The sequence below is a fragment of the Cebus imitator genome, unplaced genomic scaffold, assembly GCF_001604975.1.
Source record: "Cebus imitator isolate Cc_AM_T3 unplaced genomic scaffold, Cebus_imitator-1.0 Scaffold75, whole genome shotgun sequence".
NCBI lineage: Eukaryota > Metazoa > Chordata > Mammalia > Primates > Cebidae > Cebus > Cebus imitator.
The window spans coordinates 3,197,736-3,213,213 of record NW_016107390.1 but is presented as its reverse complement, the minus strand read 5'-3'; the positions used below and the strand labels follow the sequence as shown (position 1 = coordinate 3,213,213).

General features: G+C 36.1%; 1 protein-coding gene across 1 annotated transcript in view; it reads left to right on the top strand.

The window, feature by feature from the left end:
• CATSPERE (catsper channel auxiliary subunit epsilon) overlaps positions 1-15,478 on the top strand; it is a 163,265-nt gene that overhangs the window by 86,674 nt on the left and 61,113 nt on the right. Inside the window, exon 10 of the mRNA XM_017531963.2 lies at positions 9,674-10,151. Within this exon, the coding sequence (XP_017387452.1) occupies positions 9,674-10,151 (478 nt within the window). The remainder of the gene's footprint in view (positions 1-9,673; positions 10,152-15,478) is intronic.

Below are 15,478 nucleotides of genomic sequence, written 5' to 3'. Positions count from 1 at the left end.
AAAAAAAAAAAAAAAAAAAAAAAAAAAACTCCAACTATATCCTACCTGCAAGAGACTCTTTACCTCTAGGGACATATATAGACTGCAATTAAGGAAAGAGAAAAATATATTCCATGCAGATTGAAACTACAAGACAGTAAAATTAGGTATACTTACATCAGATAAAAGAGACTTTAAGTAAAAAACTGTAACATACAAAGAAGATTACTACATGATGATAATGGGGTTAATTTATCAAGAAGACATAATTATAAATATATGTGCACCCAACATCAGAGCATCAAAATATATTAAGTGAATATGAACAGATCTGAGGGCAGAAGTAGGCAACAATGCAATAATAGTGGAGAATTAAGGACCCCACTTTCAACAATGGAAAGATCATTCAGAGGGAAAAATCAATTACAAAATATTGGACTTCAAATACACTTTAGATCAAATGGACTTAACAGACATATACAGAACATTCCATCCAATATGCAACAGAATACACATTCTTGTCCAGTACCCACAGAACATTATTCAGGATAGGTCATATGTTAGGCCAAAAAACAAGTTTTAACAAACTCAAGAATACTGAAATTACATTAAGTATCTTTTGTGACCACAATGGTATGAAACCATTCCTGATGCATATAACACACAAAAATCCTCAAAAAAATTCTAGCAAACTGAATCAAACAGCACATCACAAATAGAACACACCGTGGGATTTATACCAGCAATGTAAGGATAATTTGACATATACAAATCAATAAGTGTGTTACCTAACATCAACAGAATGAAGGACAAACACCATATGATCATCTCAACAGAGAAAAAGCTTATGATAAATTCAACACCCCTTCATGATAAAAATTTAGCAAACAAAAGGAAAGGTGGAAAGCTCAAATATGTGGAAATTAAAGAACATACTCCTGAACAATCAATGGATTAAAGAAGAAATAAAAAGAAAAAATTTTAAATTATCTTGAGACAAAAATGGAAGTACAACATACTAAAACTTATAGGATACAGAAAAGCAGTTCTAAAATAGAAGTTTATGGCAATAAATGCTTATTGCAATCAAGATCTCAAATAAACAATCTATATATCTCAAGGAACTAAAAAGAGAATAAAACAAAGCTTAACGTTTATAGGAAGAAGGAAATAAGAAATATCAGAGCAGAATTAAATGAAAGTAGAAACTAGAAAACATAAAAGATCAACAAAACTAAGAGATGGATTTTTCTGAAAATATAAACAACTTTGACAAATCTTTAGCTATACTAAGAAAAAAAAAGAAGACTCAAAATCTGAAATGAAAGAGAAGACATTATAACTGATACCACAGGAATATTAAAAAATCAGAACAGGCTACTCTAAAACTTACATGCCAACATATTGGACAACATAGAAGAAATGGATAAATTTCCAGCCACAACCTACCAAGACTGAATAATGAAGAAATAGAAAATATGAATAAAGCTGTAAGTAGTAAGGAGATTAAATCGGTAACCAAAAATCTCTCAGCAAATAAATGCCCAGAACCAGATGGCTTTACTGGTAAATTCTACCAAACATTTAACAAAACAAGGCCAATGCTTCTCAAACCCTTCCATAAAATCAAAGAAGAGGAAATTCTTTTGAATTCATTTTAAGAGGATAGCATTATCCTGATACCAAAGCCAGACAAAGACACTAAGAGAAAAGAAAATTAAAGGCCAAAATATGATGAAAATAGATGCAAAAATCTTCCACAAAATACCCACAAACTGAACTCAAATGAAGATTTATTCCTTTTTTATCACCATGATCAAGTGAGATTTATCCCGAAAATGTAAGAATGTTTCAATGCATGCAAATCCATAAATGTGATATACTACCTTAACACACAGCTAAATTTTTTTTTTTTTTTTTTTTTTTTTTTTTGGTTTTTTTTTTTTTTTTTTTTTTTTTTTTTTTTTTTTTTTTTTTTGAGACAGGGTTTCATCATGTTGGCCAGGCTGGTCGTGAACTCCTGACCTCAGGTGATCCACCTGCCTCGGCCTCCCAAAGTGCTGGGATTACAGGTGTGAGCCACTGCACCTGGCTCACATGTCTAAATTTAACATCATTTTATGATTTTTTTAAAAAAAATCAGATGCAGTGGCTCATGCCTATAATCTTGGCATTTTAAGGAGACCAAGGCAGGAGGATCACTTGAGGCCAGAGTTTGAGATCAGCCTGAGCAACATAGCAAGATTCTGTCTCTAATAAAATAAAAGTAGAAAACCAGCCAGGCCTGGTGGCATACGCCTATAGTCCCAGGTACTTGGCAAGCTGAGAGAGGAGGATCACTTGAGCCCAGGAGTTGAAGGCTGCAGTGATGCATGATAATGAGACTGCACTCCAGACTGGGTGACAGAATGAGACCTTATCTCTAAGAAAAATAAAAAAAAAAACTTAACAAATTAGGTATAGAGGGAATATACCTCAGTATAGCAAATACCATATATGACAGTCCCACAGCTAACATCATATTCAATGGTGAAAAGGTGAAAGCTTTTCCCCTAAAAGCAGTAATGTGACAAGGATGCCTACTCTTATCATTTCTTGTCATCATAGTACTGGATGTTCTAGCCAAGTAGTCAGACAAGAAATAGAAATAAAAGATATCCAAATAAGAAAGGGAAAAAGTAAACTTTTCTCTGTAGTTGGCATGATCTTATATGTAGAAAACTCTAGACTCCACCAAACTGTTAGAACTAACAAATAAATTTAGAAAAGTTGCAGGTTACAAAATCAACATACAAAAATCAGTTGCATTTCTATACACTAAAGCTATCCAAAAGAAAAATTAAGAAAGCAATTTTATTAATTGTAGTATCAAAGAATAAAATACTTAGGAATAAATTTACCAAGGAGGTGAAAAATCTGTACACTGAAAACGATAAGATATTAATGAAGGAAATGGAAGAAAACACATATAAATGGAAAAATACATTCTTAAATTAGAATAATTAATATTGTTAAAATGTCCATATTAATACCACCTTCTGTAGACTCTGATCAACAGAGTCAATGCAATCTCTATCGAAATCCCAAGGGCATTTTTCACAGAAATAGAAAAAACAATCCTAAAATTCATCTGGAACCATGAAAGACCCTGAGTAGCCAAAGCAATCTTGAAGAAGAAGAACAAAGTTTAAGGCATCATGGTTCTTTATTTCAAACTATATTACAAAGCTATAGCAATCAAAATAGTGTGATACTTGCTGAAAAATAGACACATAAGCCAACAGAACAGAATAGAAAACCCAGAAGTAAACCCATGCATATATGGCCAACTAATCTTTCTTAATAATGCAAAGAACACAATCCAAGTAGAAGATTCTCTTCAATAAATGCTGTGAAGAAAACAGGATATCCACATGCAAGAAGAAGAAGAGGAGGAGGAGGAGGAAGAGAAGGAGGAGAAGAGGAAGAAGAAGAAGAAGGAGGACGAGGAGGAGGCGGCAGAGGAGGAGGAGAAGGAGAAGAAGAAGAGGAAGAAGAAGGTAGAGGAGGAGGAAAGAGAAATGGAAATTGTACCAGTTATTAAAATGAACTCAAAATTGATTAAAAAGTTAAATGTAATATCTGAAACTGAAATTTCTAGAAGAAAACACAATAAAGTTCCTTGACATTGGTCAATATGGTTTGTGTCCCCTCCCAAATTTCATATTGAATTATAATCTCTAATGTTGGAGGTGGGGCATAATGGGAGTTGATTGGATCGGGGGTAAGTTCCTGATGAATGGTTTAGCACCATCCCCTTAGTACTATTCTCATGATAGTGACCTAAGTTCGTACAAGATCTGGTTGTTTAAAAGTGTGTAATACTTCCCCTTTGTTCTCCCTCTTGCTTCTGCTTTCGCCATGTAAGTGACAACCTGCTCTCCCTTTGCCTTCTGCCATACTTGTAAGTTTCCTTAGGCCTTCTGAGAGGCTGAAAACATGGCAGCATCATGCTTCTTATATAGCCTGCAGAACTGTGAACCAATTAAACCTTTTTTTTTTTAATTACCCAGTTTCATACCTCAAAAATAATAAGAGCCATATATGACAAAACCACAGCCAATAAAATACTGAATGGGCAAAAGCTGGAAGCATTCCCCTTGAAAACCAGCACAAGACAAGGACACCCTCTCTCACCACTCCTATTCAACATAGTTTTGGAAGTTCTGTCCAGGGCAATCAAGCAAGAGAAAAAAAATAGAGGTCATCTGAATAGGAAGAGAGGAAGCCAAACTACCACTGTTTGCAGATGACATGATCCTATATCTAGAAAACCATCGTCTCAGCCCAAAAGCTTCTTAAGCTGATAAGCAACTTCAGCAAAGTCTCAAGACACAAAATCATGGTGCAAAAATTGCTAGCATTCTTAAACACCAACAGCAGTCAAGGTATTTAACAAAATCTAATACACTTAACTGATTTTTTTCAAAAACAAATTAGGAATAATAGGATCCTTCTCAACTTAATAAAGGACATTTATGAAATACCTGTAGCTAACATTATGCATGATGGTAAAAGACAAGATTTAATGTAATTTTGTTGTGGTTAAGTTGAAGTCTAACAAGCTACCAGGTACAGGTATTCTGGTACAGGTATTTCTATAAATCCTACTTGTTCATTGTTCCTTTGTTTCCCTCTTGCTTAAAATAAGGAATCTGCTCACATCACTTCTATTTAACATTGCTCTAGAGATTCTAGCAGGTGCAGTTAGTCAAGAAAACAAATAAAACGTTTTAGATTAGAAAGGAAGAAGTAAAACTGTCTTTACAAACAACACTATTAGATGCAGAAATGCTGATGGAATCATTAGCTGATGGAATTTTTTTTAACTATCAGGGATAATAAGTGTGTTTACCAAGATTGAAAGATATAAGACCAATGTCTTAAAAATCTGGCTAGTCAAGACAGGGATCTCTGAGGAAAAAAACTAAACAATAAGATAGATTCTAACAAATAAAAAATAAAAACCAGGCCAATGTGGTGGTTCATGCCTATAATCCAAGCATTTTGGGAGGCTGAGGAGGGAGGATCTCTTTAGCCCAGGAGTTTGAGACCAGCCTGGGCAACATAGTGAGACCCTGTCTCTATACAAAAATAAAAAATAAAAGTAAAAATAATTTTCAAAAACAAAAATCAATTGTATTTTATATGAGCAATTATAAACTGAAATTATTTTTTGTTGTTGTTGAGACAGAGCCTCACTCATGGCTGGCTAATGTTTGTATTTTTAGTAGAGACGGGGTTTCACCATGTTGGTCAAGCTGGTCTCGAACATCTGACCTTGGGATTCACCACCTCGACCTCCCAAAGTGCTGGGATTACAGGCATGAGCCACTGAGCCTGGCTGAAATTCTGAAAATACAATTTACAATTGGATTAAAAATATGAAATACTAGAGGATAAACTCAGAAAATATTTGCAAATGTGTACACTAAAAACTGCAAAACATTACTGGGTAAAATAAAATAAATAAATGGAGAAATATATTCTTGGGTGGGAAAACTCAAGACATCAATTCTTGAAAAATTCAGTGACACATCAATTAAAATCCCAGTGAGATTTTTTTATAGAAATTGAGAATCTGATTCTAAAATTTATATGAAAATTCAAAATAGAAAAAAGTAAGGATATCTAGAAATAAATGCCACTAAAAATGTATTGAGATAAAAATAAAATGTTATCAGAAACAGTAAAGACCTGAACAATTTGATAGCTATATCATGTTCATGGGTAGAAACATAGAATATTATAAAAATTTTCAATCCTTCCCAAATTTATCTATAAATTTGATACAACTCCAATCAAAATACCAATCTTACTTTGTGGAATTCAGTAAACTGATTCTAAAATACATATGAAAGAATAAAGACCTGAGGGCTAGGAGGGGTTAGAGTAGTAGTATTTCTTCTACCACATACCAAGGTTTATCATAAAGCCATAGTAATTAAAATATTTATATTTACAAATATTTATAGCAACTTGTTTCATAGTAGTTTCACATTTCACCAACCTTTAGTGTGTCTATTCTTTTATTATTTAAACTCAGTGGGTGAAAAGTGATATTTCATTTTGGTTTTAGTTGTCTTAATAATATAACCACCCTAGTTTTCTTTAGTGCTTGTACAGTGTCTGTTTGTCTATTCTTTTATAATCAACTTGTCTGTGACTTTATGTTAAAGATGTGTTTCTTATATACCACATACAAGCTCTTGCTTTTTTTTAATCCAGGGTGACAGTCTCTGCCTTTAAATTGCAGTGTTTAGTCTTCTTAGATTTAGTGTAACTATTGCTATGGTTCAGTTTGAGGCTCCCATTTTGGCATTTGTTTTCTACTAATACCGCTTGTTCGTCTTTCCTTTGTTTATCCTTCCTTGCCTTATCTGGATGAATCATGTATTTTTTAGTTTTTCTATGTTGTCTCCTATACTGGTGCGTAAAATAGAATAAAGCATTGTAGGATGACAGGTGGCTTCTATTGTTTTTGTTTGTTTTATTTTTAATGAAAGTTATAAATATGCCATTTTATTATCTTATGGCCCCCATCCTTTTTGGTCAGTCAGCTATTATTTGTATCATTGTTCTCATGTATATGATGAATCTTTTTCACTCTAGTTGCTTTTAAGATTAGCTTTTTATCTTTGGTTTTCTGCAGTTTTACTATGTGCCTAAATGTGATTTCCTTTGTATTTATCCTACTTGAGGTTCAGTTGAGTTTCTTGGGTTTCTGGGTTTATGTCTTTCATTAATATTAGAATGTCCATGGCTGTTATCTCTTCAAATGTTTCTTCCACCTCATTCTCTTTTTCCTCTCCTACTGGGATTCCAAAAACACCTGTGTGAGACCATTTAATGTTGTCTCATAGATCTCAGGTGACCTGTTCATTATTTTTTCACTGTTTTTTCCTTTGTATTTCAGCTTGTATGCATGCTATTAACGTGTCTTCAAGTTCACTGCTCTTTTCCTCTGCTTTTTCCAGCTTGTTGCTAAATCCATCTGATTTTTTTTTAAGACAGGGTCTCACTTTGTCAATTAGCCTGGAGTGCAATGGCAAAATTACAGCTCACTGCTGCCTCAAACTGTTGGCCTCAAGCAATCCTCCCACTGTGGCTTCCCAAAGTGCTGTGATTACAGGCATTCCTGGCCTATTTATTTATTTATTTATTTAGATGGCGTTTTGCTCTTGTTGCCCAGGCTGGAGTGCAGTGGTGCAGTCTTGGCTCACGGCAACCTCCACCTCCCAGATTCAAGTGCTTCTACTGCCTCAGCCTTGCGCGTAACTGGGATTACAGGCGTGCACCACCATGCCGGACTAATGGCTAATTTTTTTATCTTTAGTAGGGATGGGGTTTTGCTATGTTGGCCAAACTGGTCTTGAACTCCTCTAATTATTTCTTTATTCTTGATTTTTTTTTAATTTCTAGCATTTCCATTTTGTTCCTTTTTATCATTTCTGTATCATGACTGAAGTTCCTCATCTCTTCACTGTGTTGCCCATATTTTCCACTAGACCCTTCAGCATTTTTATTATAGTTGTTTTCTTTTTAGACATTCTTGGTACCTTAGCACTGACAACATTCCAGAGATCTCTTTATACTTTACAGTGAAGCCACCAACCTCCGAAATCCTTGGGAGAGCTGTCTCTGCTTTACAACCTAGCTGCCAGCTTTTGTATCATTGATCATTTGATCGTTTTTGATCAATTATCTTTACTTTCTCATCTGACTCTGAATTTTGGTGCACTGGGGGATATCTCCATCTTCCTCTCTTCCTTCCCTTCGCCTCCTGCCCACTCCACACTTCCCTCTCCTTTTCCCTCTCCCTCTCCTCTGTCTCCTATCTCCCTGTCCCAATCCTGTCAGGGAGGCTGCTTTAGACTCTGGGTAGAGGCCACGCGTGGCTCAAAGAAAGTTCCTCTCCACTCTCTTATCCCACTCTGAGTCATGGAGCTGAGAATTCATAGTGTGGATGGGTTTCTCTCAACTTTCCCCTTGATGTATGCGCCTTTCCTGCCTTCAGAGAGTTACTCTCTTACATTTTTAAGAGACCTTGAATGCTTCAGAAGGATCTTTCACCTCACCTGCAGGATTATGCCGAAGCATTAACTGGAGTTATGTGGGAAAGAGTTTGTGGGTGAGAGTGAAAACTCACTCCTTGACTGGGAATCGTTGGAATTCTCATCTATCATGTTTATGACATGTTCCTCTTCCCATCTCTCTGACAAGAATGAGAATGGCTCTTCCTTCTATGAAGGACTCATCATTTTGTTTCTATTTCTTCTTTAAGGATTGTTTCACTCATTTCCAGCAATGTAAGCTCTATACTTAAAAGTGGATCCACATTTAGCAAAATGACCTCTTACCCCAAATTGTGTCTGTCTTTGATTACCGGTTTGATACCTGCCCACCTCCTGTTTCAGTATACACTTAATATTTGTACATTAAGTAAAATGAGGACAATGTGTTCAAAATATAGAAATTACATTTTAAGTAAAAATCCCTAAAAATTAGAACAGTGGGGAAAGGAGACAGAGGAGAAGGGAGGCCTTGGACTTCTTGATAAAATTAGGCCTACCGAGTTTCAGGCACAGCAGTTTCTGACCACCCTTCCCATCTAACAGCCTATGTCCATAAAAGGGTAGAATTTGTTTGTCTGAGATTTTAAGTTTTCTTTTCTCTTTATCTGGTAACCAAGGAATCTAGAATTCCAGAAATGAGTTACCATTTGAAGAGACCTTGTATGTTGACCTTAGTAAACATCAAGGTCAAAGGGGCACTCCTGGCCAGACTGATAAATATATAAAGAAAGACAAGGCTGATGTGCTTAAAAGATTTAAAAGGAATTAAAATGTATTATTCCTACTGATAGAAACAATTTATGAAAAAATAAAATTATTAAGATAATTTTTATGGTTATATTTAATATGATAAATTTCTATTTAATGTATTCCTATGCCTGAAATATTATTCAAAAATATATTGAAACAAATCAAATCTTAGCATTTACTTTTTTTTTTTTTGAAGCGAAGTCTCACTCTTGTCCCCCAGCTGGAGTGCAATGGCACTATCTCAGTTTACTGCAACCTCCATCTCCCAGGTTAAAATGGTTCTCCTGCCCCAGCTTCTCTAGTAGCTGGGATTACAGGCACCTACCACCACCCCCAGCTAATTTTGAAGCTTTGTGGAAATGGGGTCTCACTGAATTGCCCAGGCTGGTCTCAAACCTCTGACTTCAAGTGACTCTCCTGCCTCAGCCTCCCAAAGTGCAGGGATTATAGGCATGAGACCACCACACCTGGTCTCTATCTTTTAAATATAGCAGATTGGAAGATGGAAATTGTTAGACTTTGGGAGTTAAGCTATGAGGACACAAAGGCATAAGAATGATACAATGGACTTTGGAGACTTGGGGGGAGGGTGAGAGAGGGTGAGGGATAAAAGACTTACATTGGGTACAGTGTACTCTGCTCGGGTGATGGATGCACCAAAATCTTAGAAATCTCCACTAATGAACTTACTCGTATAACACCACCTGAACACCCAAAAACCTACTAAAGTACAATTTTTAAAAAATAAAAATAAAATTAAAAAAAGAGAAATTGTTAGACCCATCTCTAAAATCAAAGATTTTTTCTTATCATTTTTCATTTTGTCACAGGCTGAAGGAAGAAGAAGCAACTTGGCAGTCTGGACAGAAAATGAAATTTACCTCGGATATATTCTTTTTAAATTTGCCAGATTAGTAACTACCACAGAACTGAAAAATATCCTAAATCTACCAGTAACTGCTACTGTGACTATCCACTCTGTTCAGTATACAGGACACCCTCTGGAGATTGCCGTTTTTTTAAATTATTGCATTGTGTGTACCATCACCAAAAAGATTTTCTTAGTGATATATAATGAAGATACGAAACAGTGGATTTCCCAAGACCTTACATTAGATGCCCCTATTGACAGTGTTTTCATTCCACATTTTATGTTTTCAGCACTGCCAGAATTAATACTATGGGACAAGCATAGTATCTACTATTATTTCAATAATTTCACCTTTACTGGGATTTTGCAGACACCTGCAGGACATGGAAATCTATCAATGCTATCAAATGGCAGCATTATTCATGAAGTTTTAATAGGTAAGTCATTCTCAGTCTACTAACATTATTCTAGATTTCATTATAGACCTCTTCCTTATAATGATGTAACACTTTTGAATTACCAATATGTGGCGCTGTTGACAGCCAAAGGTGCACTTCTTAACACCTACAAATGAATCGACTTTGAATGCAAGTAAAAATGTTAACTATGATCTCACAGAGCAAAAGGGCAAACTCAATTTCTTTTTGCGAGGGAGAGGGGAGCTTCATTTTGGTCAATCAACAGATTCTAACTAAGCAATTTATATATACATCGTAGTGTGTAGGAAGTGCTGTGGAATTGTGTTCATTTCCTGGGGCTCCCATAACAAAGGCCGACAAACTGGATGACTTAAAACGACAGAAATGTATCGTTTCACCCTTCTGGAGGCTAGAAGAGGGAAATCAAGGTGTTGATAGGTCCATGTTCCCACTAAAACCTGGAGAGGGAGGTTTTGTGTTATAAAGCACATATGAAGCAAGTTCATATGTGTTTTTTAAACAACCATGAGCCACAGTGATAAGAAGACAAAGTTAGAATGATACACTGGGGATAGATTTTAGAGGATGTCAGATGCCCAGTTTCAATGTTGTACTAAAGGTCATTCAGAAACGATGAAATGTAACAGGCTCAAACAATTTGTAAGTGTATGAAGTATGAAGTTAAAGGCCTTCATCTCTCACCATTCTCATTTACCGAGTAACCAACTATTAAGAAACTCCTGTGAGGCTGGGTGTGGTGGCTCACGCTTGTAATTCCAGCAGTTTAGAAGGCCAAGGTGGGAAGATCACTTGAGCTCAGGAGTTTGAGTCCAATCTGGGCAACATGGTGAAACCTCATCCCTACTAAAAATTTAAAAATTAGCTGGGTATGGTGGTACACGCCTGTGGTCCCAGCTACTCAGAAGGCTGAAGCAGCAGGATCACTTGAGCCCGAGAGGTCAGCGACGCCGTGAGCTATGTTCACATCACTGAACTCCCCAGCCTGGACAACAGTGTGAAATCCTGTCTCAAAAAAAAAAAAAAAAAAAAAAGTTCCTGTGAGTTTGTCCAGACTTTCAAACAAGGAAATACTAAATATAATTGGCATATTTTCAAAACGATACATATAAAACGAATACCATTTTAACTGCTGTGTAATGTTCTACTCTCTATGCACGCTATTGTCTAATAGGGGTGTAGAAAGATATTTAGACAGATACTAGGCTTCAGTTCTTTTGCTGATACAAATAATGCTGCAGAAAGTATGCATATATACACACACCAGTACAAGTATTTCTGTAATATAAATTACTGGATATAGAATTCCTGAATCAGAAATTACAAATATTTTAAAAGTTGATAAATCCTTCTCATTTACCCACCAGCAAAGTTTGTCACAGTCTAAACTCCCCCAAGGGTATTTGAAAATGTATCATTTTCATATAATCTGTTTAACAGTTACCAATTATATAGAAGAAAAATGTGATTCTCATTTTATTGCACATATTTTTTATAATTAGATGTTTTATCTAGTTCCATAAATTTATTGGCCACATCCTTCTGTGAATTTTTTCTTGTCATTTCCTTATTTCTTTCTGTTTTTTTTATATATATATATACTTTAAGTTTTGGGATACATATACGGAATGTGCTGGTTTGTTACATAGGCATACACGTGCCACGGTGGTTTGCTACACCCATCAACCCATCATCTACATTAGGTATTTCTCTAAATGCTATCCCTCCCCTAGCCCCCCACCCCCTGACAGGCCCTGGTGTGTGATGTTCCCCTCCTTGTGTCCATGGGTTCTCATCGTTCAACTGCCACTTAGGAGTGAGAACATGCGCTGTTTGGTTTTCTGTTCCTGTGTCAGTTTGCTGAGAATTATGGTTTCCAGCTTCATCTATGTCCCTGTGAAGGACATGAACTCATCCTTTTTTGTGGCTGCATAGTATTCCATGGTGTATATGTGCCACATTTTCTTTATCCAGTCTATCATTGATGGGCATTTGAGCTGGTTCCAAGTCTTTGCTATTGTGAACAGTGCTGCAGTAAACATACATGTGCATGTGTCTTGATAGTAGAATGATTTATAATCCTTCGGGTATATACCCAGTAATGGGACTGCTGTGTCAAATGACATTTCTGGTTCCAGATCCTTGAGGAAGTGCCACACTGTCTTCCACAATGATTGAACTAATTTACACTCCCACCAACAGTGGAAAAGTGCTCCTATTTCTCCACATCCTCTCCAGCGTCTGTTGTCTCCTGACTTCTTAATGTTTGCCATTCTAACTGGAGTGAGATGATATCTCATTGTGGTTTTGATTTGCATTTCTCTAATGACCAGTGATGATGAGCTTTTTTTCATATGTTTGCTGGCGGCATAAATATCTTCTTTTGAGAAGTATCTGTTCATATCCTTTGCCCACTTTTTTATTGGGTTATTTTTTTCTTGTAAATCTGTTTTAGTTCTTTGTAGATTCTGGATATTAGCCCTTTGTCAGATGGATACATCATGAAAATTTTCTCCCATTCTGTAGGTTGCCTGTTTATTCTGATGATATTTCTTTTGCTATGCAGAAGCTCTTTAATTTAATTAGATCCCATTTGTCAATTTTGGCTTTTGTTGCCATTACTTTGGGTGTTTTAGTCATGAAGCCTTTGCCCATGCCTATGTCCTGAATGGTATTGCCTAGGTTTTCTTCTAGGGCTTTTGTGGTTTTAGGTCTCACATTTAAGTCTTTAATCCATCTTGAGTTAATTTTTGTATGAGGTGTAAGGAAGGGGTCCAGCTTCTGTTTTCTGAATAGGGCTAGTCAGTTTTTCCAGCATCATTTAATAAATAAGGAAAGCTTTCCCCATTGCTTGTTTTTGTCAGATTTGTCAAAGATCAGATGGTGGTAGATGTGTGGCATTATTTCTGAGGCCTCTGCTCTGTTCCATTGGTCTATATAACTGTTTTGGTACCAGTACCATGCTGTTTTGTTTACTGTAGCCTTGTAGTATAATTTGAAATCAGGTAGCATTATACCTCCAGCTTTGTTCGTTTTGCTTAGGATTGTCTTGGCTATACGGGCTCTTTTTTAGTTCCATATGAAATTTAAAGTAGTTTTTTCTAATTCTGTGAAGAAAGTCACTGGTAGCTTGATGGGGATAGTATTGAATCTATAAATTACTTTGGGCAGTATGGCCATTTTCATGATATTAATTCTTCCTATCCATGAGCATGCAATGTTTTTCAATTTGTGTCCTCTCTTATTTTATTGAGCAGTGGTTTGTAGATATTGAAGAGGTCCTTCACATCCCTTGTAAGTTGTATTCCTGGGTACTTTATTCTCTTTGTCACAATTGTTAATGGGAGTTCACTCATGATTTGGCTCTCTATTATTGGAGTATAGGAATGCTTGTGATTTTTGCACATTTATTTTGTATCCTGAAACTTTGCTGAAGTTGCTTATCAGCTTAAGGAGATTTTGGGTTGAGACAATGGGGTTTTCTAAATATGCAATCACATCATCTGAAAACAGAGATAATTTGACTTCCTATTTGAATCCCCTTTATTTCTTTCTCTTGCCTGATTGCCCTGGCCAGAACTTCCAATACTATGTTGAATAGGAGTCGTGAGAGAGGGCATCCTTGTTTTGTGCCAGTTTTCAAAGGGAATGCTTCCAGTTTTTGCCCATTCAGTATGATATTAACTGAGGTTTATCATAAATAGCTCTTATTATTTTGAGATATGTTCCATCAATACCTAGTTTATTGAGAGTTTTTAGTATGAAGGGTGTTGAATTTTATCAAAGGCCTTTTCTGCACCTATTGAGATAATTGTGTGGTTTTTGTCATTGGTTCTGCTTATGTGGTGGATTACATTTATTGTTTTGTGTATGTTGAACCAGGCTTGCATTCCAGCAGTGAAGCCAACTTGATCGTGGTGGATAAGCTTTTTGATGTGCTGTTGGATTTGGTTTGCCAGTATTTGAGGATTTTCACATGGATGTTCATCAGGGATATTGGCCTGAAATTTTGTTTTTCTTGTGTCTCTGCCAGGTTTTGCTATCAGGATGATGCTGGCCTCATAAAATGAGTTAGGGAGGAGTCCCTCTTTTTCTATTGTTTGGAATAGTTTCAGAAGGAATGGTACCAGCTCCTCTTTGTACCTCTGGTTTTGCTATCAGGATGATGCTGGCCTCATAAAATGAGTTAGGGAGGAGTCCCTCTTTTTCTATCATTTGGAATAGTTTCAGAAGGAATAGTACCAGCTCCTCTTTGTACCTCTGGTAGAATTCAGCTGTGAATCTGTCTGGTCCCAGGTTTTTTTGGTTGGTAGGCTATTAATTACTGCCTCAATTTCAGAACTTGTTATTGATCTATTCAGGCATTTGACTTCTTCCTGGTTTAGTCTTGGGATGGTGTATGTGTCCAGGAATTTATCCGTTTCTTCTAGATTTTCTAGTTTATTTGCATAGAGGTGTTTATAGTATTTTCTGATGGTAGTTTGTATTTCTGTGGGATCAGTGGTGATAGGCCTTTTATCATTTTTTATTGTGTCTATTTGATTCTTCTATCCTTCCTTCTTTGTTAGTCTGGCTGGCAGTCTATCTATTTTGTTAATCTTTTTCAAAAAACCAGCTCCTGGATTCATTGATTTTTTTTGAAGGGTTTTTCATGTCTCTATCTCCTTCAGTTCTGCTCTGATCTTAGTTATTTCTTGTCTTCTGCTAGCTTTTGAATTTGTTTGCTCTTGTCTCTCTAGTTCTTTTAATTGTGATGTTAGGGTGTTGATTTTAGATCTTTCCTGCTTTCTCCTGTGGTCAGTTAGTGCTATAAATTTCCCTCTGGACACTGTTTTAGCTGTGTCCTAGAGATTCTGGTATGTTGTGCCTTTGTTCTCATTGGTTTCAAATAATTATTTATTTCTGCCTTCATTTCATTAGTTACCCAGTAGTCATTCAGGAACAGGTTGTTTAGTTTCCATGTAGTTGTGCAGTTTTGAGTGAGTTTCTCAATCCTTAGTTCCAATTTGATTGCACTGTGGTCTGAGAGACTGTTATGATTTCCATTCTTTTGCTTTTGCTGAGGAGTGTTTTACTTCCAATTATGTTGTCAATTTTGGAATACGTGTGATGTGGTGCCGAGAAGAATGCATATTCTGTTCATTTGGGGTGGAGAGTTCTGTAAATGTCTATTAGGTCCACTTGGTCCAGAGCTGAGTTCAAATCCTGACCATCTTTGTTAATTTTCTGTCTCGTTGATCTGTCTAACATTGACAGTGGAGTGTTAAAATCTCCCACTATTATTGTGTGGGAGTTTAAGTCTCTTTATAAGTCTCTAAGAACTTGCT